At 43.2% G+C, this 24,642-nt stretch overlaps 1 protein-coding gene across 1 annotated transcript; it reads left to right on the top strand.

Annotated features, from left to right (window-relative positions):
• The first annotated feature begins 5,312 nt into the window (after positions 1 to 5,312).
• Positions 5,313 to 23,133, top strand: tmod4 (tropomodulin 4 (muscle)). Its single transcript, XM_008297609.1, has 10 exons — positions 5,313 to 5,395; positions 13,554 to 13,731; positions 14,155 to 14,311; positions 15,874 to 15,993; positions 19,927 to 20,019; positions 20,242 to 20,372; positions 20,561 to 20,668; positions 21,110 to 21,253; positions 22,318 to 22,462; positions 22,665 to 23,133. The coding sequence occupies exons 2-10, from the start codon at positions 13,630 to 13,632 to the stop codon at positions 22,685 to 22,687; spliced, it is 1,023 nt and encodes a 340-aa protein (XP_008295831.1). The 5' UTR covers positions 5,313 to 5,395; positions 13,554 to 13,629; the 3' UTR covers positions 22,688 to 23,133.
• Positions 23,134 to 24,642: the final 1,509 nt, after the last annotated feature.

The raw sequence follows: 24,642 nt of genomic DNA, 5'->3' as shown, positions 1-24,642 counted from the left end.
ATTCCCAAATATCTTTCATATAAAAATACTATTTCCTGTATTAAAGGTTTTTACGTGTATAATGTGCAGCACAGAGTAACACAACACCTCTGCTGGTCTCTTGATATTGAATTAAATTCCAATTAATCAAGTTATTTTTACACAAATTAGGTATAAATCTGCATTGATTGCTTTAAAAAAGAAAAAAATGATATGCAAAGAAAACATGATTACTGCATGGATGACATCTTGGTGATAGTAATTTATTTTTATTTATTATAAAGTGTATTCTTTAATTCCTTTTGCATATAATACAAAAAAAGTTTGTCAATGAGGTCACAAAATGGCACTGATTGAAAATACAGCGGGAGTAAAGTCCAACATCCAAAGCATTGTTCTGTTGGACTCACTCCTTATTTATTTATTCATGATTATTATTATTATTTTTTTTTACCACTAGGGACAAACAAATGTAAGCTTAATGCCCACACATGGCAGGTTTTTGAACAGCATGAGGGGGGATTTCCTCCAAGGTGCAGCAAACTAGTAAAACATTAATAAATAAATACAAATATATTCACAAAGTGCTTTTACAACACACAGAGACGAGGTAAACAACAGGTATAGAAAGTGCAGGCAAACACTCAGAAAGTAAAAATACACACAATGAAAGTGGAAAAGAACAAACTGGGTCACTACTGAAGGTGTGTTTTAATAAAACTGGTTAAAAAGACGACATCACAGAGGAGGATGAAGATAAAAGATGAAGATAAAAGTAGATTAAGAAAGAGAAAAGACAGAAGGAGAGCAGGTAGTATCGATATAAAAAGGGAAAAGAAACGGGCCAAAATCTAAAAGAGAAATAAAAGAGAGCATCACTCAAAAGCGAGTCTGTAAAAGTGGCTTTTAAGAAGTGATTTAAAAGAAGATATTGAACCTGCGAGCCTTATTTCCTCAGGTAGGTCGTTCCAAAAGGCCCGGTCGCCTTTGGATTTGAGCCTCTTAAAGCCTCTTTCACAAAACGTCACATTTTCAGAAAACCTAAACCAGTTAAACCCTTCTATGATGGATGTAACGAGCTTAAACAAACACAAAACAACGGATAAATCTTGAGTTTAAACCTTGAATCTGGGCTCAATATAACCAGAACTTTAGGGTTATATTCAGCTCTCACCAGTCTGTCGTTTAGTTATTTAAAATGATTTATAGATCTGTAATAAATTCAGTATTTTCCAGGTTGTATTTCGTTTTTTTAAATGATGGATCAAACTTGTTACTTAAATTTAGTTCCCATTCATTAAAGTTATTCTCGTCAACAGGCGAGCAGCTCAAACTGCCAGTGGGAAACTTCCTAATTACACATCCTGTTTTTCACTCTTATCAGTTGACAGGCAGCCTGTAGTTCTGCTCCATAAAGAGATCAAATGAGAAGCACACACACACCAACATCTGTCAGCTCGTACAGCGCAATAAAATCCAGGTGGAGGGAAGCGGGTGAGGGCTGGAGAATCGCCTCTGCGGGATTTGAATCGGACGTCTGTGAACTTTGAATGTTGCAAAGCAGCTTCGGGACAGAACAGACGTTAGGACGGGCCTCGGACCGAGCCAGACAGACAGTCAGGATACACCCTGGTGTGAGCCTGCAGGCCCGGAGGTCAGAGAGAAGTGACGATTCAGGGCAGAAGGAGAACAGGAAGAAGAGGCTGCAGCGAGCAGCACAGACGGTTGTGGTTGTGGGTGGATGTTTGTACAGCAGTTAGTATGTTATGGTAGAGAACAGGTGAAGACAAAGTCCAGCCTGTTGTCTGGGGGGAGAGGAGGGATGGAGGGTCTAAATGGTGCTGTGGAAATTTCCATAATAAAGTGAATTTACACAGAGGTTTTTCCATCAAGTCATCAGCGGCCTTCTGCTCGACCATCTCTGATGAGCTTGAAACCTTTTTTTTAAAAAATCTGAAATATTTAATGTAATATCTGTGAATGTTTAGATTAACATATGAACCTCTTAAAACCCAAGCTCTTGTTTGATATGCTTTTAAAAAAAATTCTCTTTGCTATTTGATCAGAGCAAATAAAGAATATCCATCCATTATCTACATTATTACACCTTAATCCTCACTATGGGGGGCTGGAGTCTATCCCAGCTGACTCAGGGTGAAGGCAGGTTCACCTGGACAGGTAACCAGTCTATCACAGGGCTACACTTAGAGACAGACAACCAAGCACACTCACATTCACACCTACGGACAATTTAGAATCACCAATTAACCTCAACATGTTTCTGGACCTTGTGGGAGGAAGCTGGAGAACCTGGAGAGAACCCACGCTGCACGGGGAGAACATGGAGACTCCATGCAGAAAGATCCCGGGTGTCCTCACCGGGACGTGAATGTTGCTGTGAGGCAACGATGCTAACAACTGCGCCACCTTGCAGCCCTATAAATAAAATAAAATAAAAATGTAAATTAAAAAATATATTTAAAAGATATATAAAAATGAAAAAATAGCAAAATATCAATAATAAAATAATAAAATTTTAAAAAAACAATTTCTGTGGTAATATAACCCAAAATTTGATGTCCAAGCAGGTCTTAAGAAGTTAAATACTTTCTGAGATTTGATATAATTTCTTTTTTAATTGCTTGTTGACCCGGCTTTAGCACATTTCTTTTGCAAACTGAGGCCATGAGTGAACAACAGTATCTCAGGAACTATTAAAGACAAAAGCCTGATGTTGTTGCTGTTATTTCTCATCATCTCATTGATTCAGAATCTGCAGTATTGTGCTGATGTGCGCTCCAAGAGGCCAACTAGTGATCTTTTCTGAACTACATGTAGCTGCATGCCACAATAAGACAAAACAAAACTTTTATAATCATTTTTAAGCTGAAATCCTCTCTCCAGTATCAAGTGTGTACCGTGTGATTGGTGAGTGCTGAGGATGTGGTTATAGGTAGGAAGAGCAGAGAACACTGACTGGGTTGGAGCTCGTCACCCTCACAGCCTACTTTCTTGGGGTTTGTGTTTTTATTCTTGACAACACTTAATAATCTTCTGGGTGGTTTTCACTCCGTTGTTGCTCAACGTTTCCTCGATCAAGAGGTTCACATTGACGGGATAAGATTCTGTCGAGGGATTAAATTCCTGCTGGGGCTAAATTAGAGGCCTGATACCTTTATTGATGGAGGGTTTCATTTGTTAGATATTAAAATGATTAAGTTAGTTATTATATTTAACACGTGTGAGACTTTGCTCTGTGATGTGTCGTTTTATTACAGTGAAACCTCGTGTAATGACTGGTTTTAATTCAGTTTTATTGACACTGCTGATTTCAATAACTGCCTTTTAGTGTTCTATAACAATGACAATATAGATCTGTTCTGTCTATACATGCAAACTTAATTACATGTTCACAGAATTGAACATTAGCCCTAAATATGCTTTAGCGTTAGCATGACACCACTCTACTGTTTGACGACAATATTTCTCCTAAACTTCAACATGTCAGCATGAAATGTGTCTTTAAAAGGCCGACTGATATTAGAAATCTACTAAACAAAACAGTTTGCATGATAATAAAATCCCTGCACCGGCTCTTCAGCGTCCAGCATCCACTGATGCAAATATGTTGTGTCTGTAGATTTACACTGTGTGGCATCGCTGTGTCCATTAGAGGAGAGAAACCTGTGTTAGTGTTATATGAAGGAGGGGAAAAGAATCATAAATAATGCAACAACCTGGATTTCTGTACCACAGTTTATGCACAAAAAGCTCCACAAAATACCTTTAATACGACGGAATTAATGAAACTTACAGGATTAAAAAAGCTCAGTTTAATTCATGAGACCACATAAAGCAAGTGGACTGAAATCACCTGAACAGAAAGTATCAGCGGTGCAGGTATTCAGAAATAGAAAGTAGCTCCAATGACGTGAACATGTAGACTCTCCACCCTGGAAGTGTCCAACATGCACAAGGTAAAGGTTAAAGGTTGCCACAGGGTGAGTTTTAACCCTTTTCCAAATGGTTTTGGCACCTAAACTTAACCAACTGGAAATGAAAGTAAACACCAAGAGAAAAGGAATCAGCAAGTGAAAGCAAAAGTCTAAAGAAGACTGAGGAGAAAAAAATAAAAATCTAGTTTCGATCTAACGGGAGTCGACCTCGAGTGTCCTGAGTAGGTGCAAAACTACAGTTCAGTGAAACAGGGTGATAATGTACCTCCTGAGCTAAGTAGAGAGTGGTAGAGGTCTCTCCAGGCTCATCCATCCATCCTCTATCCTTCGCTTAATCCTCACTTGGGTCATGGGGGGCTGGAGTCTATCCCAGCTGACTTAGGGTGAAGGCAGGTTCACCTGGACAGGTAACCAGTCTATCACAGGGCTACACTTAGAGACAGACAACCAAGCACACTCACATTCACACCTACGGACAATTTACAATCACCAATTAACCTCAACATGTTTTGTGGGAGGAAGCCGGAGAACCCAGAGAGAACCCACGCCTCACGGGGGGAACATGGAGACTCCACGCAGGAAGATCCCGGGTGTCCTCACCGGGATGCGAACCCACGACCCTCTTGCTGCAACAGTGCTGACCAACTGTGCCACCTTGCAGCCCCATATTTAAAACAAAAATAATAACAATAATAATAATTTTAAAAAAAACAACAAGCAAACCAGCATGATGGGACTCATACACTAATATTAATTTGAACAACCCTTTGAGCCAATCACTGCCATCATCAGGTGTTTCCTGTAACTCTCAGTCAGACGTCTGCACCTGTTGACAGGTGTTTGGATTTCACTGCTCATCAGCAAAATGCTCTCATTTGTCTGTTTTTGTTTATTTTTTAAAATTATTCTTTTAACCACAATTCAAAAGCAACATCTCATTTCACTCAATTATAATTTACTAAATTTTTATTTATTATTACTTTTTCCAGTTTCTACTTATTTCAGTGATTATTGTGAATTTTGCCTTTTCTTTACTGGACGGGGACGAATAAATTAGAGGACGGCTGCACTTCCCACCATGAACCACTAGATGGCAGCCCGTCCCCTTCGGTCTGACTCCACCAAGTTTTAATTGAATGACTGATGAACATGCCCCACTTCTCTCTCTCTCTCTCCCCCACCTCTCATTTCTACATGCCTCTCTCTCCCACCTCCTCCCCCCTCACCACCACCACCACCTCCCTCTGTCACACAGCCAAAATAATAAAATGCTGACTTCTCAAAGTGCCGTCAGTATGCCTGTCTCAGCACAGCAGCCCTGAAGCCTGACACACAGGACGGAGAGAGAGAGAGAGAGAGAGGAGGGGGGAGAAAGAAAAAAAAAAAAGAAAAGGGAGACAACTTTGTGTAACTGCAGGCTCTGCCTTGCCTCGAGGCTTCAGCACTGCGCTTCTGTGAAGGTAGGTGTGAGGCTGCTGCGTCTCTGTTTTCGGGGGGGGGGTATGTTTAATCATCCTCTCTGCCTGCTTCTGTCCTGTAAATGTAGAGTCTGTTGTGTGGCTGTGGACCTCTGGGGCAAAGTTTCAGGGTGTGACATGGGGGCATTATTGTCCAAAAAAAAACTGTGATGTTTCTGGTCAGAAGTTTGGTGGTTTGATGTTGAACTGTGAGTCCCACGTCGTGTGCGGCTATTTTCTGCAGAGGAATACTAGAATACTGTCACTCACATGAATCTATCAGTGTGGAATGTGGAGGGGATAAGCCACCCGATGGCTGCCCATCGCCGTGTAGTTAATTCGTCATGGAGGGGGGATTTGGAGATCTCAGGGGGGAGGCTGTTCGGTTCGAAGTTTGCCCTCCGCCTGCTCATCACCTCCATTTAAGATCCATTAGTGCCTGACGTTTGCCAATCTATCACCCGATCAGGTTGTCTTTTGGGCTCCGGTGGCCCGATTGTGTCAAAGCACGGCGCTGGTGTTCAACGTGGATGTGACCTTATTGCTGATTGAGTCAGGAGAAGCCGCGCCAACGCTTTCTTTCACGAGAAGAACTTTTAAAACCTCCCCCCTTCTGGTGAACACTAACCTTCCTCGGCCAAGTTGTTCTTGAGGCCTCAAAATGGAGCTCTGACACGGTTTTAAGGAGCAACCCTAGCCGGGGAGGATTCACACGACTGGAAGTAGCTGACTTGTGAAGCTAAAATTAAGCTGAGGGCTGATTTGGAATGTTACACTTGGGCGGTAAGACGTGGAGAAGATGACCCGCGGATGGTGGCAAAATCTTTCTGAGCAGCCGGTGGCAGAACGAGGGCTCTAAAAAGCCTCTTATCGGGCTTCTGTTGCAGCGAGAAAACAAAAAAACAGGGAAACTTAAAGTGTGTTTCTGCCTCAGTGAGCAGCCCGACACAGAAGCAGGGTGTAAATAACTCTGGAGCATTTATGAGTGTATGTTCTTCTAAACCCTTGTGATGGCTTTTTTTTTACTTATAAATCCTTCAGTGGCTTCTCTCTGCTGCTACTTGTTCCTTCTCATTAAGCACAATAAGAACTTGTACCAACTGACATGCAGTGAATCACGGTTTTACCTCCAAATTAAGCGCACTTTTTTGCCTCCAGCTGTCTTTGCCAAAAAAAAAAACCCAAGAAGCAGTGTGTTCTTCAGATGACTCCATGAGCCTTTACTGAATCAGACTGAAATCTCCCAATACTTGAGCTGCTGTGACTGAAGCTGCTGGTAGGATTTCAGCAGATGGTCAGAGATGGAAGGATGGTAACGGGTGAAATCGTCGGGGCGGATGGAGACGCCGCTTTAGATTCCTGTGATGTTAGTTGAAGTGTTTGATAATGGAGCCCAGCTACACCTCACGCAGGGCGTCCACGGAGAATGAATGAGGCCACCGTCACGTCGTAATGTGAGATCCTTTACAGTCCTTCCCTGCTGTTACACCTGTGTTGTCAGTTTTCCTGACTGATTGGACTTTACTGAGGGGGAGCGGATCTGTGTGGGGAACTACTTAATATCACCAAATTGGCCTCAATTCAGAAGTTAAGCTGTAAATTTGGTTTATGTTCTCGTTAGCGTTGGATCAAAAGTTGGTCAAATATGGACCTTTGCGAAGCTTAAAGTTGGTGTAAGATTTTTATCTAATCTGGTAGAAAGCCAACACTTAAAATGAAGTTATGTATCAGACAGTTTCATCCATACATTATCTATACTCCACTTAATCCTCACTAGGGTCATGGGGGGCTGGAGTCTATCCCAGCTGACTCAGGGTGAAGGCAGGTTCACCTGGACAGGTAACCAGTCTATCACAGGGCTGCACTTAGAGACAGACAACCAAGCACACTCACATTCACACCTACGGACAATTTAGAATCACCAATTAACCTCAACATGTTTCTGGACCTTGTGGGAGGAAGCTGGAGAACCTGGAGAGAACCGCAGAAAGATCCCGGGTGTCCTCACCGGGACACCAACCGGCGACCTTTTTGCAACGGTGCTAACAACCGATCCACCTATCAGACAGTTGCTGAAGGTTAAAGCTATAGATATAGTTCAGTGAGGGCACGGATTAATAATTCCTAATTGATATAAAGCTATCGTACCTCGTCTATATCAGGGGTGTCCAATCCTGGTCAGCTCATCATCAAGCTCTGCAGAAGCCTGATAACGACCCTGATCGTTTGAATCAGAGGGAAACATCTAAAACATGCAGGACTGTGGCCCTCGAGGACCAGGACTGGACACTCCTGGCCTATATGATTAAGCTAAAGTAAATTAGTGTCAAAGATTAAGGTAATCTTATAATAATCTTATGTCATTTTTGCCGAACAGCACTTCTGAAGGTTAAATCTACACTAATGGGATCCTGTTCACGCTCATATCTGACCATTTATTTATTAATTTATTTATTGTATTCTGTGTCATTATCCTCACATGAACCCAGTCATGCCAACAAGACGCACGTTTCATCGTACGCCGTAACGTATGAATGATGAGCCAATAGGCTTTGCTTCAATGGAGGATTCCCATTAGATTAATTAACTAATTAGGCTGGCTGTGTGGTCTCATTGTGCTGCATGGCAGTAATGATGTCATTTATCACAGCAGATTGCTAAAATATTCACCTCCTGGTAAGAGAATGATGAGAAATAGCTCCGTGAGATGGTAGAATTCTGCTCCTATCATAAGTCATGGCAGGAAAAACGTAAACGCAGGCTCATGTTTTGGTGTTTTAGAGGAACAGACAAGCAGAAAGGAACCATTCAAACATGCTTATTGCACTCTAAATTAACGATAGGAAGCAAATGAGTGTGATCAAAGTTATTCATCCACTTCTTTAACCTCTTTGCCACCTTCAGACCAAGTTGCCCGTCTCTTATAGCCTCTGTAACACAGCTGGTTAAATGTAGCTCTGATAGAGAACAGCCTGACGTATTTTAATGTATTTTCAACATTTAAAGACAACATTTATATATCATTGATCAAACCCCAACAAAACACAGACATTTATAGCCGGGCTCAGCTGAGGTCAAAGCTCCCATTAAAGACAGCAGCTGCAGGTGCAGGAGATGGTTGAGATTTTAACTGGAAAAAGAAGTCCGTCCGGAGCCAGCTGGCAGTGGCAGGTGACAGCCTCCGCTCTGCTCCACTCCCGGCTCGTCTTGTTTCAGATAGAAACCCTGCTGGGACTGCTGGGGGGGCAGATAAACATTCACAGTTTGTTTCCACTCCGGTCTGACTGTCAGTGCCAGTTTCTGTTATGCTGCAAATCATCCAGCTGACAGGAAACGAAAAAAAGAAGAAGTATTGATCTGCATGTGTCGGTCTCTGTGGGAAATATACTGTCACACCATTCGCCAATTAAGTTAAACTATATAAAGTAATGTGTTCTTTAACCGGTCGGCTGCTGGCATGCAGTCGTCTGAGCCCTCACTCTTAGCTCAAGTGTCAGAAAACAGCCGTGCATTTAGCTCAACAATAAGCGAGGCTCAAAGGCTTGACTGCAGGCAAATCGCATGAGCCTCGTTTGGACGGAGCCCCGCGTCACGTCCACTCCTTGAGACTGCTCGCCTCGTTAAACACAGCAGAAAACGAGCAGTCGAGCTGGTATTTTTAACATCACCAGCGCTGCAATGTGTTGGATTTGTGCTGACTTAAAGTAAAGATGCATATAAAGTGCATGGATGAGAATGAACACACTCAAATGTGCAAAAGATGATCAGATTGACCAGGTTGTGTTTCTTTTTATTTGCTTTTGATTACAGAGAAACCTCCATTATCAGAATGTTTGACATCCTAATATTTGATTTTCTAGATAATCAAACTGATATATGACTTCTTTTTAGCCCTCTATGGCTGAATAAGAGGACAAAATATTTAAATTTCGCAAAATATTTCATCATTTTTTTATATGATGCTTTTCTGTGATGACCTTTAATGACCTCAGAATAAAATTGAACCTACAAAAGCAGCAAAATCAATAAATTCTCTCACACTTAAGCAGTAAAGACCCTTTAAAACCACTTTTAAACCAGAAACCTTTGGTTAAGTGTTGAACTCCCAAGTAAAACCAACATGATTTAGATAGAAAGGCTGTTTTTTTTCCGGCTTTAGGGCCGTAAAACCTTTTATACGCGATAAAAAGCCAGTCAAGGTAGCTTTATCCTCCACCTGGTCCTCTGAGCTGCAGCCTCCTTCCCCCTCATCCCTTAAATCTCCTCCATCTTCCTCGATACTCAGCTGCGTGATCCGCTGTTTGTGTCTTTGGCTTTACGCATTAGAGCCACACAGCAGCCTCCATGAGAAGCTGCCAGAGCGGCGCAGGCACACGGGAACAGGTTTAAACAGGTGGTTTTGTACAGTTTGAGTTGTCTGAAGAAGAGCTTTGCAGAGCTTTTTTCTGCATGTCTGACAAGATTTGCATCCATGTAAGTTTTCAACCAATGCATATAACGTCGTTTACACAATGCTGTGTCTTCTGTCCATGTTGTAATCTCCATTTAATGGCCTAAATATGATAAATAAACAGTTTTATCCCAATGAAGCAGTAAAAATACCAAGAACATGCTTCAGATTTGTGCAGAAAGTCATCCTCACGTCTCTAAATTTCCGGCTCAGAGAAAAACTCCACACCTCAGAAACATTAACACTTATCTATGCACACATGTAGTTCTTGTTCACGGATTCGTGGCAGATATTGTTTCAGTTTTATGTGTATTCAGGTACAAATACTCACAAGAAGTGTGTGTTCTCCATCTGTGTGTGTGTAGCCTGTGACGCTGTGTTGACTTCACAAAAAAGGTGAGACTTGGTCTGAGGTTAAATTAGGTCTTCAGAAAAAATGTAGGCAGGTCCTTGTTACGTCCTCTGAAGTGATGGTTTGTGTGTGTGTGTGTGTGTGTGTGTGTGTGTGTGTGTGTGTGTGTGTGTGTCCTTTCCAATAAAGACACCAGAACAAGATCACTTCAAGAACAAGGTTTTTTTTTAATGCTATAAATAGGACAGAACAGAACAGAATGGACCGCCCCCCTTAATTGTCATTTACAAGTCCTGGAATAAACAGGAACAGAACGGTTCGCTTCCACGTCCGTTTCCATGGTAACCAAGCTTCTGGACTGGCTGTCAAGGAAACCCGATCGTTTGGCTGCAGTTTGTCAGGACTTGATGCTCAACTCGAAAAGTCCTCGGCGTTGTGCGGGAAACTTAATGACAACGCAAAGACACGCAACTTCACAAACAAACAACGATTTGTGGCCTTTCAGATCTTTCTGGTTTACTTTCAGCTCAGCATTAGAAAAGTATTTTCATTCATTTGTCCATAGGTGAAATTGAGCTTGAATATTTCTGCCTTTTTTCCCCCCAACATGTTCAAAAAGTTTACACCTTTGGAAAATCGACTCCAAAACAGATTGGAGTTAAAATATAGCAGCTCTGTGTCACACACTGGTAATTTTTGAAGCCTTACATTCAAATAATTCAATTTAAATGTAAAACATGGGGGGAAAAAACCCGAGACATGGCCGGTTACTAATACAACATCACTGGATCATCCTGGGTGATAAGCTCATATCATTTATTAATTCAAGTTGTGATGCTCTGATTGCTTTACAGTTCTATTTACATTCATGATAACCAGGAGAGCACAGTGTCAACTCTGCTGCAGTAAACATTTAATTAAAGTTCCAACAGAATTTACAATTTCACTGCCTCAGAATACTGATCTGATCTGTAAAATTCAAGGTCCTGCATAAACTGTACAATAAAGTAACTGGACATACAGAAGGAGGGGTGGATTTCACTGAGAACCTGACGATGCTAAGCATTTAAAACCTGCTTTACATCCTATTTTACTCTAAATACGACCACAATTTACAAGATAAACACCATGCTGTATTGAAGGACACTTGAAGCTAGCTACTGAGACCATAAACTCATCAGGATGATATTTACTGAGGTAGCAAACCAAGTGAGAAGTAGTGCCATTTTCTCATAGACTTCTATACAATCTCCTTTGTTAGAGGAGTCGCCCCCTGCTGGTTGATGAATGCAGGTTTGAGGCACTTATGTGCGAGGTTGCGTTCATCTTTAGAACCCGCATTAGCTTAACCGCTAACATCTTGTAGGCTTGTTTCGTGTCACACTTGAAGTACTAAACATGTGCGGCTAACATCAGTTTGATAGGTACCACTTCTAATGACTTGAAACGTGCCACTCTCGGGCAGTTTAGTTGCTCGATGTGGTCCTTGTTCTTTAGCACCACTGCTACCAAAACACTGTGTGTCCTTATAGGCTGCTCGGGCAAATGTATTCAGTCTTTGTGTCTTTGCCAGCCAACTGCAACGTCCCATATTATCGCTAAATTTAATTATAAGCTACTGTTATTGAGTTTGTTGGTGAGGTGTTTAGGCTTTAATGGAGTTGCTAAAAGCACATATTCATAACGCTCTATGCTGCTAAATGTGATTATGTACATGAAGTCGGCCTCTTGTTGCCATCACGTGAATCGTTCCTGACTTCACACAAGCAGAGCGGCTGAATGAAACCACATTCTGTGACCTGTTCTCTGATGCTTTTTCTCTTCTTTGTCCAAGTTGGGGAAAAAATTGGCCCAAAAATGAAAACACTGGCCCTCAAACGCGATAGCTGCATTACTCATGCTTTGACCCAGAGGTATACATATGCGATCGCTGTGGTATTTCCTCGTTTTTCCAGCCCTCCTGTGCAAACTCTTTTGTTGTACCACAGTGCGTTTGACTTTTCATCACTGGGTGCAGATATGTTTTTCGGGTGGGTCCGCTGCTGTACGAGCAAGTGTCCGTCAATGATAAATAAGGGAGTGCACTTTCCACTCCTCTCCTCTCTCCGTTCTGCTATTCTTAGTCGCTGTCCGGTGAGCTAAGGGTTTAAAGTTACAAAGACCTCTCGCTCTCTTTCGTTTCCTTCACTGCTCTCGGCCTCTTCGTCTTTCAAAGCGCCGGGGCATCGGAGGGTGGCTGTTCACCTCTCGTGTGTTTCAATGTAGATTACGTAAGAATGTGATCAGGAGGGCCGCCGCCGCAGCGTGTTTATACCGACTCTGTCCTCCTGGGTATTGCGGATTTGTTATTGGAAATGCATCTATTATTACCAGCATCTCATTATTGGACGGCACCCTGGATAGGCAGCTGATAAGCTCAATGAAGCTGTTTGCCAGGACAGTGGTTGACAAAATGTGGGGCGGGGGACCCCCTGTGGACCTTGACATAGCTCCAGGAGGTTCCCAGGTGAAATAAGGGCAGAGTGGTTTATCATTTACTCAAATAGAAAAACTGGGGATTACGAGGTTGACCGTGAGCTGTGGCTGGAGATCTTATCTCACCTCTGTCAGCGAGTTTCACGTCATTTCTTTCCCGTCAGGCATCTAATAAAGGCATGGCCAGAAAAATACATGAAACATGAAAAGGCATTTTTGGGTTATTTATCCGCTGTGTTATCTGTGTTGCAGAAATCTCACATAGGACTGAATCTCACCCATCAGCATTTTTTTGCTCAGTGGTCATCTATTTATAACAACTACAAACATAGTTAATGTACGTGACTAGATCATTCAGTATCTTGCATAGTTTGTCTTTCATCAAAAAGTGTCAAAGGAAAGTTTTTTGCAGACATGTTCTAACACAAGAAGTCCTGGTTTGGAAAGATTGGGGCTAAAAAAAAAAAAAAAACCAACATGGAAAACTTAGAAGCTGCAGTTCCTCGAGTGGCCACTTGAGGCAGGCTCCAAAGCTGAGTCAGTCCCCATAGACGTCCATGTTAAAATGCCCAACTTTACAGCAGAAATAAACATGTTGGCAGCCTTGTATAAAAAATGGTTTTGGCCTCAATAGCTAATGTCACCATTGTTGACAGTCGTATGGGAGATTATTTTTTATTTAACTCACCCGTTTAAATTATATTAAGTCTCAAAGTTCTGTATATTTTAAGACATTGATTGTCCGTGGCCCACAGATATTTGCCTCCCTCCACCTCTTTGCTCATTTTTGGATTAGCTGGAACCCTTTGGTTGATATCACAACAATAAAAACAATCCTGTGAATTAACTGTGATCTCCCTCTTCTCTCTTTGCTTCACTTGCAGTGCCCTCTTGCCCAGGGGTGTGCAGTGGTGTGCATGAGTGAGTGTGTGTGTATGTGAGCCAGAGCCTCAGGAAATCATGTCAGATCCCAGGGACATCGACGAGGATGCCATCCTCAAGGGCCTCAGCGCCGAGGAGCTGGATCAGCTGGAGTATGAGCTGCAGGAGATGGACCCTGAGGTACGGAGGAGAGCTTGATTCGTCTGCCAAGCGGTCATCATTTTGCCACAAAGCCTCGATGGTCAGATGTGAGGTTCAACGGTCCTGCAGGTTTTTTGTTATCAGGCTGACACCAGGTTTAGTTTGTCGACGATTCAAAAACCTGCAGAATTTGTGACATTTAAGACATCCAGGTCCATTTTAGTCCAGCAGACATTACCAACAAGAACAGAATGATTTTGGTTTTCTTACTTCATTCAAACAGTTTTTATTAAAGTGTTTCCAAAATGTTTCCCATCTTTTAGGGAAACAAATTCTCCTCTCACTTGTAGAAGATTATTTGGTGTCACAAACACTTCTTTGACATAACGATGAATCCATTCCCCTGCTCTGTAGTCTTAATGCCACAGCAGCAGCATAACATGTGACCTCCCGTTCTGCCAGAATGCCATGCTGCCAGCTGGTTTCAGGCAGCGAGACCAGACGAAGAAGAGCCCGACGGGGCCTTTTGACCGCGACGCCCTGATGCAGCACCTGGAGAAGGAGGCCCTGGAGTTCCCGGACAGGGAGGACCTGGTGCCCTTCACTGGGGAAAAGAAAGGTGGGAGGAGCAGATGTTCTGTCTGAGGATTCATTTAGGTGCTCTGCTCCACTAAATATGCAACAAGGTCTTTAATTTTGAACACAGTAAATGAAACTAAAATGTCATTAGAAGGAAGGAGGAAGTGAAACCTTGTGAAAGTCAAATCCAGATAAATAAAACGCTCAGACAAAGCTGCACACACTGGCTTTTGTTTTCCTCTTATAGAGATGCAAACACTAAATATAATGCTACTGGTTTTAATGACGTTAACCAACGTACTTGTAGGGAAGTCTTGCCACTTTGGTAACACCCCCGTGCAGTTATTTCAGACTAACATGACCAGAGCCATAACTTATGGGACATAAAAACTGCATTTACAGAAACACCGAACCTAATATGATTTTAAAATAAAAAGTTTTGTGACCAGTTTTGCCCCAGAATAATAAATAAACAGCTTTTCCTCCTGCAGGTTATTTTTCTACTTGCTAAAACTTTCTTGACACTCGTGTCAGTCCAGCATCATGATTGGCTGAATGTTTCCTGGTCGGTACAAAGCAGACAACTGGCTTTTTGGCCTTTTTGTTTTTTGGCATCCTCCCATAGATTTCTTTTTTGGGTTTTTGGGGTTTTTTTTACCGGTTCCGTATGCCATCAGCTGTACCTCTGCTCCCAAATGTTTAAGCCAGAAAATCTAGATGCAGAACCTAGAATGCCATAAAAATTGAATTATCTCGCTGCACACAGTCAAGGTGTGTTTCCATCACACAATCCTCGAACACATTTTCCTTCGTTTTGAGTTCACTTCGTATTTGCATCAGCAGAGGTTTAATAATAACTACAGGATTCCTGTACATGCTGGATGTAATCGTCTCTTCATCCACCGTTCATGCATGTCCTGAACCTCCACGGACTTTGTGTCTCCTGCTCCTTTGGATACATGTAGAGTATTGTGATGCACCACTGCACAGCGGCTCCGGCTCTTAGTTTCAGGTCTGTGTGGGGTTTTTTGCAGCTCACTGACTTTTGGGGCCGTTTCCATTATACTCCCGCAGCCCGACATGTTTAGACCTACGCGGGGAAATGACTTGGCTGAGAATATTCGCACTGTGCTTCCTTCGCAACCAATCCAATAAATGGAAACCAATAACACGACGAGCACATCCGCGCTCTGTCTGTAATTATTTTTCAGATGGGATTTTTTTAACTGAAATCGTGAAGATGAACGATCAAAGCGGAAAGAAAACAAAGAGAAAGCGACGGCTCCGGTGGAAAACCGAGTTTATTAGAGCTGCTCTGTGGATCTGCGATAAGCCCCCGACTTACTCATGTTTTGGGAAACGTGATCCGAACGGAGCTTTTACCGAAACAGAGACAAATTTATAGACGTTCAGACTGCAGAGCCTCATTAAGACCTCATCGGACCTCCTACACACAACCTTCTGCTCATTTGTTCCATCTGTTTATGGCTCGTCTCTTATCTGTCCACGTCTTTACCACGACTTCTTTCTTGCTGCTTTCTTTTCAAAATCTTACTCTGTTTTCGTGCCCGAATCTATCCGTTTCCCCTTTCTGCCCCCCAGGAAAGGCCTTCGTGGCCAAGAAACCTGAAGACCTCCCCGACCATGAGAAGGTGATGCTGGAGCCGGAGCTGGAGGAGGCTCTGAAAAACGCCACCGATGCAGAGATGTGTGATATTGCAGGTCAGACGATCGCTGTTCATCCTACAAGAGCGTGTGTGAACAAGGTGTTTCACTACTGGCTTAATCACACACAAAAAAAACTATATATAGTGTTGGTCCAACACCCCATAATGCATCAGGAAATCAGGCTTCCAAAACCAGAACTGCAACTCTGACCACTAAAATATTGCAAATACAGTTTTTTGTTTGTCATCTCAGAAATGATGTCTTAAGAATGACAATGAACATAGATTCCACTTATTTGTGATGGCATAAATCAGACGACTTAACGCAGTCCAATCTGAAACCGGAAGTCGTAAAGGAAAGTAGGAGAACAAACTGTGACCGGACTGGCGTAACAAACAGTTGTTATTCTTTACTCGTACTATGCTCTGCTCGGTGCCGCCCAGCTCGTAGCGCACAAACAGCCGTCCCTAACAGGAGACACTGTGGCACGGTAGCGGCGGCCAGGCTGGTGAGCTGGCGCCTCTGTGGTGTGGCTGGACTGTGTGGCTGCCCTCCAGCTCTCAGTTCACCACTGCATCAAAGAGGAGAAGCTCATTAGACGATGCTGTGACAATCAGCTCCGGCTCGTACTGTTTCCTGAACCAGTCCGTCCCAGCTCTGCCCCTGCAGGCATGTGAAGCCACACCAGGCTGCCACAAGCACATGTAAACATCAGGTGGTTCCAGTATGATGGAGTGTTAAAAATGAGCTGTTATATGCATGTAGACGTGTACAGATTGCAATGAAAGCTCCGTCCCTTACTCAGTGTTGCCTGATCGTCCTCCCATTAAAATACCAAAACACCCCCAAAAGAACTTTCCTATGAAGTCATCTGTTTGTCTTCATGCAGTTTCCCACCAGCAGGTGCTTATTAACCCATTATGACATAAACAGCACAGTGTGACCTCACTGTTTTCATCACAGCAGCTCTGACCCACATACTTCTATTATACTCTTTAGCTTCATATTGTTTTCCTCAACACAGACACTTTTCACTAGTCCCGAGCTAACCGACATGGCCAGACATGCAACCAGGTCCAATTCCCCGTGCTCAGCAACACAAAAATAAATAAGCCCGGCCCCGGGCCACCGAAGGAAGGGTGGAGTGGACGTGGGGATGGTGGGGGCAGAGATACTGTATCTGCTGAAAACAGACAAGAGGGAAGCCGCTGTGTTCACAGATAAAGTCGCAGTTTTCCATGTTTCCTGAAGCTCGGATGATTTAGCTGGAGCTTAAACTCAACAATGTGTTGGGAAAGGGTTTAGGAAGGGTCCTGTGTTGAACATGGCCTCGTTAAAGGTGTAGATTTTTGTATGTTTTTGCCTTTATTTAATAGAGACATTTGGGGAAACACAGCAGGGACATGATGTGAAGTAAACCAAGAACTCATTTGCACTCTAATAACTTGGCCGTTGGTTCACCCCTATTTGGCATTTCATTCATGTACTAATATATCTTAGAGTTGTAGTTATCGTGTTATTCTTCCTGCAGAGAGAAATTTGGCTCAATCTGACACAAAAAGTAAAAAGTTAGTCAAAGTTAGCGTAACGTTGGGGAATATTTATCCGGGTCGCTGGAGTGTAAACTCCCCGAAATCCCAACAAGAGCGTGACTAAACTGTTGTGTCCTAAATGCCACGTACTCTCCTTTACTCACCTAATGACGGTTGCTTATCAGTGATTGGACAAGCGCTGTTTGGAGGATTGGTTTAGGAAATGAATAAATGTTATATTTAGTCAGAAATTCTCCGTAATCCACCTGAAAACCCTACATTTTTTAAAATAAATCCTCTATGCAGACTAAACGCTGGCTGGCATTTTAAACGGGGTGAAATTGAACCATAAAACACGTCGCTTTATTGAGTGTGATCCTCTGAACGCCTGGCCACACTCATCTGACAGGCCAAACTGGCAGGCAGGCATCCGGAAAGCCAGAGCAGGAGGGCCTGTTTGTCCAGCTCCATCAGCCTGTCAGAGAAACTGCCGTTTTAACCCTGGACCGAGTCCAGATGAGGATTAAACCTCAGTTAGCCCCTGTCAGTCTTTTGTTTGGGGCTTTTTGGCAAACGGACTGAGAGGGGCTGAACAGCCCGGCCGGCCGGAGCTCAGAGAGAGAGAGCGCACCAACAAGCCAACCTGGAGGTCTGATGTTCTTGATTTTAATTAAGATATTAGCGCGTTGCTATCTTGAGATTTTTAGTCATTTGCAGTCTAGTTCGTGCTGTAAAGCTACTGTGGGTTATTCTCAGGGCCAAACCGGATGACGTTTGGGTGTTTATGGCCGGTAACGCCCCCCCACAAACCCACCCCAGCCTCGACTCTCTGAGCAGGCAGCTGTCCCCCTGGCCTCCCCTTCCCTCACAAGGCCCTTCCCATGGTTCCCCACACCGGGTCAGGAGGCTGGTGGGTGGGAGGAATGGAGGGGGGTTGCTGTCATAGCAGTTGGCTCGTGACACAGTTCGGTGCTGCAGGAGTTACAGAGGTCCGACGGTGCTGCCTCCTCCTGGTCATAAACAGTAACAACAAGAGGGAACTTTAAACCGGTCTCTCTGGGTTTAAGAGTGAAAATGGTCCTGACTTTATATGGTTTAGTAGGCAATAATAATAATAATAATAATCACTAATTGCCCAATTAATGAAACTACGGTGGATGTAAGTTAAAATATTTCACATAATTTGGCTCTAAAAACAGCACAATAACTGCAGAAGTTCAGTTTTGCCATTCTTGCAAGTTTCTGATCAACAACTTTTCACTTAATTACAACAATAACTTTTATTTATAGATATAGCAACCTTCTAAAATGCACTTTCAATATTTTGAAATGCAGAGAATAAGACCTATTCCTAAATACCAAATCAATAAAAGAACTAAACAACATGACCCCAATGCAAACTTTTAATTACTATTATTATTATGCAGTGTTACTACAGTCACATGACACTAAGTCTGCACGTTCACATACACGACACAGTGCACGATCAGCTCATAGAGAAAGCAGGAAACCTTTTCAGACAATTTCAGCATCAAAATGCATTAAAATGATGCCCCTAAAAATGTATAATCTGTAGATTTACATTTCAAACTATGTGCATATCTGGGATGTCTGTAAAGTCTCTTTACTCGCCCCTCCCCAGTTGCAAACCAGCTCTGCTCACACGCTGTAAAACTGGTCAACATCACCCCACGGCGAGTTGTTACAACCGGATCTTCACCGACGGGACACCGAGCATTAGACAGGCGGGGTCGACTGTCAACATGCCAGAACTGGACACTGAAACCGAGTTAAAAATAGCAAAAACAAAGCAAATATTGGGCTTAAGTTTGTCGGACGGCCACAAACAACCGTTCCCCTGCAGTGGTACAAGACTTGGCTACTTTCATCCAAGTCAACTGTCCTGCACCATGGATGATTTGTTAGACTAAAGAGTCATTAAGAGGATTATTTTTAGCACTAAATATATATTTATAAGGGCAATTATGAACTCAGAATTTGACCTGGCACATTGTGTAGATGCTGTGTGGCCTTTTAACACTGACTCAACATCAGATAGAATAACAGCGAGGATGTTAGCGCTCCACCGACTGACCCCGAAACTTGTGTATCCTGCAAGATATCATTACTTACTTTGGGACTCTGGAGACTTTGAGATTACAGCCTACAAGTGAGGTCTCCACTGAGCTCCTTATCTCAGATAAACAGGGAAGACGTGCACACACACATATCGGAGAGGAGGGAACACCGAACTGGGACTCATACACTGAATGTTTCTGATCCAGTTCTGAGGATTGTTCTTCAGCACGGGGACACGGCAACAGCACAGACCATAAAAACAAACATGACAAGAGCTGAACCTGCAACATATGACCGTATTCAAATATCACAGATATTTTTATCTGAACCGCTCTCGTGACTCGTCTTCATAGTGACTGTTTTCTTGTACTTGCAGCTATCCTTGGAATGTACACGCTGATGAGCAACAAGCAGTACTACGACGCTCTGGGCACCACGGGCACCATCGCCAACACAGAGGGCATCAACAGTACGTGCGACACCACTTCACCGAGCTCTATTTTCAGCTACCGCTGACATTCAGAAGAGGCAACCGGTCGCATTCTTGATCTTTTTTCTTTTTCATCTGACTTTTTTTTTTCTTTATCTCCATCATCAGCTCATGAAAATGTATTTCCCCCGTTTGACCGTAAAAAAAAGATGTTACGCTGCCACTCTGTCGCTCTCAGCTGTGATGTTGTGCCTCCTTCAGGTGTTGTGAAAGGAGACCCTTTTAAGATCTTCCCCGAGGAGCCTCCAAACTGCACCAACGTGGAGGAAACCCTGGAGAGAATCCACAACAATGACAGCGGCCTGACTGAAGTCAACCTCAACAACATCAAGGTCAGCCCGGTGGGGCGCTACCAAACAAAGCAGAAGAAAGACGGAAAACTCTTCTCCAACACACATATTTATACTCTGTGCCTTACATGTGCCACGCCGGCCGGACGGGAATATTTTTCCTTATAATGAAAGCTGCTGTATTGATCAGATAGAATGTCAAAGCTGACGTCCTTTCATCTTCCCTGCAGGACATTCCCATCCCGACGCTGAAAGAGATCTTTGAGGCGATGAAGGGAAACTCTCACGTGGAGTTTCTGAGCATCGCTGCGACCCGAAGCAACGACCCTGTGGCTTATGTGAGTACATCCACCCTTTAGAATATCAATAACTTGACCATGACGGCAAAAAATAGATATTTATTCTTATTTTCTTCACTGCTTTGGTATAAAAGACCTGCTGTAAATATTTAATTTCTGCCAGCACATGTATTTCTGGACTCGTGGTGGTTCTTCTATTCCGGTGCTGTTAGGTTGCACCTCTATGACATCTCACATAAAAGCATTCCTCAACACTAAACCTAAACAAAGCAGGCTTCTCCAGGGGTCAGCTCGGTTTGTTTTCTCACATAATACTCAGATGCTTGGTCGTAAAGTTACAGACAGAGATACTGCAGATCTTATAAAGAAATTTATGACTTGGCAATAAGAATATTTTCCAGCTTTAAAACGGAGAGCAGCGTGTACGATGTGGATACTGGAGACGTTCATGTGCGCTGCTGTGTGTGTGTGTGTTGCCAGGCATGCGCTGAGATGCTGCAGGAGAACACCAGCTTGCAGAGTCTTAATATCGAGTCCAACTTCATCACTTCAGACGGCATGATGGCCATCATCAAAGCCATGGCGAACAACGCCACACTGGTGGAGCTCAAGATTGACAACCAGGTCAGAAACAAACAAATGAAGCTGTGGATATGATTCAGCAGGTCCAGTTGGTTCAATTTGGTTTCATTCATATGGCGGAAATTCATAACAAAAGTCATCTCAGGGCAACTCACATAGTAAGGCCTGCCCTTAAAGCTGAATAAATCCAAATGATTCCCTTTGTGCCAGCACTTTGGTGACAATCCATTCATCATCTATACATGGCTTAACTTCACTAGGATTGCAGGGTGAAGGCAGGTTCACCTGGACAGGTCACCAGTCTATCACAGGGCTACACTTAGAGACAGACAACCAATTTAGAATCACCAATTAACCTCAACATGTTTCTGGACTATGTGGGAGGAAGCCTGAGAACCTGGAGAGAACCCACGCTGCACGGGGAGAACATGGAGACTCCATGCAGAAAGATCCCGGGTGTCCTCACCGGGACGCGAGGCAATGATGCTAACCACTGATCCACCTTGCAGCCCAACTTTGGTGACAATGAAAAAGAAAAAAACTCACATTTGTTAGAAGAACCAGGCTCAGAGAGGGCAGGACAACAATGAGCACAGGGGAGACCGTTGAAGCCACTAACTACATATCAGAAATGGAGATAGTTGTAGAGAAGACAAAGCACAAACTACAAAACAGAGAGGACACAACATGAGTGATATGCAGTGGTGGCATGGAGAGTGAAAGCAAGGAGACCACAAAAGAGGTGCTCTTTGTGAAGTCCACCAGCAGCCTTGGCCTTTAGCAACACAAATAAGACATGGTTCAGCGTCCCCTGAGCCTTGGAATTTAATCAAAAAGGAATCTGATCTTAAAACTGGGAGCACTCAGATAATATGGTGCTGGAAGATCTTTAGGATGAGATGTAATGTATATATGACTGGCAACCCTGCAGCCAAAGTGGGACAAAGCCACAGTTAGCTTATGTTAACAAAAGATCAAATCCTTATTTTCATCATCTAAAGTCTAAAACAACTGAATTAATCCTTACAGCAAATGAAATGTTAGTAACATAAACGTTATTCTCCAGTTGTACGTCTGAGTTTACCGTCGCATTCCTTCCTGTACAGAGGCAGAAGCTGGGAGACTCTGTTGAGATGGAGATCGCCACCATGTTGGAGAACAACTCCAGCATCCTCAAGTTCGGCTACCACTTCACCCAGCAGGGTCCCCGCGCCAGAGCCGCCATGGCCATCACACGGAACAACGACATGAGTAAGAAACACTCTAATCTCTCATCTGAAACGCTCATGTGAAGGGAATGAAACAAGAAAGTATTTAAAGTTAGCTGGGCAGGATTACGCTGAAATCAGCAACGTGGGGGAGAGCTGCTGCCAGTAAATGTATCTCGAACAACTCCAACCGTCTCTTTGACAGATTATTTCATGTCATGTCGGGTTTTTTCTCGTCTCCGCAGTTCGCCAACAGAGATTAAGATGAAAGCGACGCGGAGCAGACAGGAGAACTATCACTTCAGCCCCTCGGAGCCTGCAGAGACTCGCCAACGACGTCGGCTTTCTCACTGTGCTGCACCGGAGCCGAGCGAATCCTCCCAAATTAATCCGGGTCATTGTGCATGGCGGAAACCGTGTCTAACATCCATTTCATTTCATTTACTGCAGCGAGCTTTGTGTAGACTGCTGAATTCATCATAAAGGCATGTATAGGCCACGAGCAAAAATGTGAAGTGTCTTCTTTGTGATTTTATTTTTTAAATTTTTATTTGTGCATCACCGACATCATCCCCGACAAAAAGTTAACTCTTTTAATTCATGAAAACCTTTTTTTTTTCTTTTCTTTTTTCAATGTGGTGCTACATTATATGTGGGAAGGAAACAAACAAAAAAAAACTGTAAATAATTTAAATAAAAATATATATTCAAGTATTTTTCGTAAATGTTTGGAAAGTTTAATTTTATTGCTTCGAGACTTTTTTTTTTTTTGCACATATGAATATTATTCCAGAGGATGAGCCGCTTTGGTGCAGCTGAAACTGGACGGATTGGTTTTGCAGACGGAACAAGAACAAGAACTTAACAACATGACAAAAGTTCTGCTGCAGACTGAACCGGACCATTAGCGACGCTGCATTAGAAATGACATAAACGACTGAAGTCTTCATGCAGATAATCGCAGCCGTTTAATCCCTCAAAGTCCCTCCTGATCCTCTGACTTCCCCCAAACACCTGAGCTATTTTTACAGCCCACCCTTCACCAACCCGAAACCTAACCGAGCCCACCGAGCTTGAGTTACCTTGTTCCAAATATAAGAGCTAACTTTAAGAGGGTTGCACCCGAGCGCACCCGCAGAGATTTATGAACAGAAACAGCTGCTAACCTCTGAGGATTTTGACAGCATTGCTCAGGCTCCTGCCCTCGTTTCTTTAACCTATTTCCTCGTTTCTTGTGTGCGCGCGCTCACCTAACGTCGAATTTGACATGATCACATGATTTTTCCAAAGGTCACATTCCTAAAGCCCGGCAGGCTCCACTGACATTTGGCATCCTGATATGATTTAAAGTTGCCTTGCCACGGACCGTTCCAGGAGTTTCTCTTGCCTTTGATCGTTCGCAGTAAAGCGCAGGTGTATTTTTGGACGGTAACGCTGGGCGCAATAAACGCTGTGACATGATATATTCACCGTATTGTTTTTTTTCTTTTCAATTTCGTATCGGATGACGATAAAAACTGTAACGCCGAAGACGTGACATTAAAGGTCATCGGCGTTTAATCATCTGTGTCCTCGAACGTTCTCAAGTGTTTACATGTGATAATGCCAAGTCGAAGTGATGAATGAGAAAGATTTTCGAGATGTTAATTGCGTCCCCATGTGGCGGCGACGCTCTGAACTCCAAAATATTGAAGTCAACGTGCTTTCGACACATATAAGCGGTGTCATCAGAACCTAACCCGTGTTAATTCCCTCTGGCCTCTCCGAATGACCCTCAAGGTGTTATCCAATTTATACCAACTGCGCTGAGAGGAGCTCGGAGCAATCACACCGTGACGAATGCTAACTGGTGGTTTCACTACCCAGATTAGCACCAACGCATTCTATCTGCTGCTGATTTATAGCCAAGCTGACGCTGGATTGTTCCCACCGCATGGAAACGACTGAAGTCACGGGAAAGGGTGAACGAAGGGCGATTACATTCTGTAAGTGGTGAGAGACGTTGAGCTGAAAAGCGTTTGCTCAGCTGCTCTTTTCACACTTAAAGGCTCCATGAAGGAGATGTAGGGCTGAAGCTGGAGACAATGACACGGCTCACAGAGACAACATGGTGAGGATCTTGAATTTATTTTAAATACAAGGCTCAAAACTACAAAAATGGCCAAAAAACAAGAAAAATATGTTCAAATAAAACAGAAATATCTTTGAAATGACACAACAATG

This window comes from Stegastes partitus, unplaced genomic scaffold, assembly GCF_000690725.1.
Source record: "Stegastes partitus isolate 25-593 unplaced genomic scaffold, Stegastes_partitus-1.0.2 Scaffold1230, whole genome shotgun sequence".
Taxonomy (NCBI): Eukaryota; Metazoa; Chordata; class Actinopteri; family Pomacentridae; genus Stegastes; species Stegastes partitus.
The sequence above is the reverse complement of the archived record's forward strand: the minus strand, read 5'-3'. Positions and strand labels throughout refer to the sequence as shown.

Excerpts from the sequence above, each read along its gene's own strand:
- tmod4 (XM_008297609.1), top strand. The coding sequence starts at position 13,630 with ATGTCAGATCCCAGGGACATCGACGAGGATGCCATCCTCAAGGGCCTC. Across the intron at positions 13,732-14,154 it reads TGCAGGAGATGGACCCTGAG|AATGCCATGCTGCCAGCTGG; the intron begins GTACGGAGGAGA and ends CCGTTCTGCCAG. Across the intron at positions 21,254-22,317 it reads AGCTCAAGATTGACAACCAG|AGGCAGAAGCTGGGAGACTC; the intron begins GTCAGAAACAAA and ends CTTCCTGTACAG.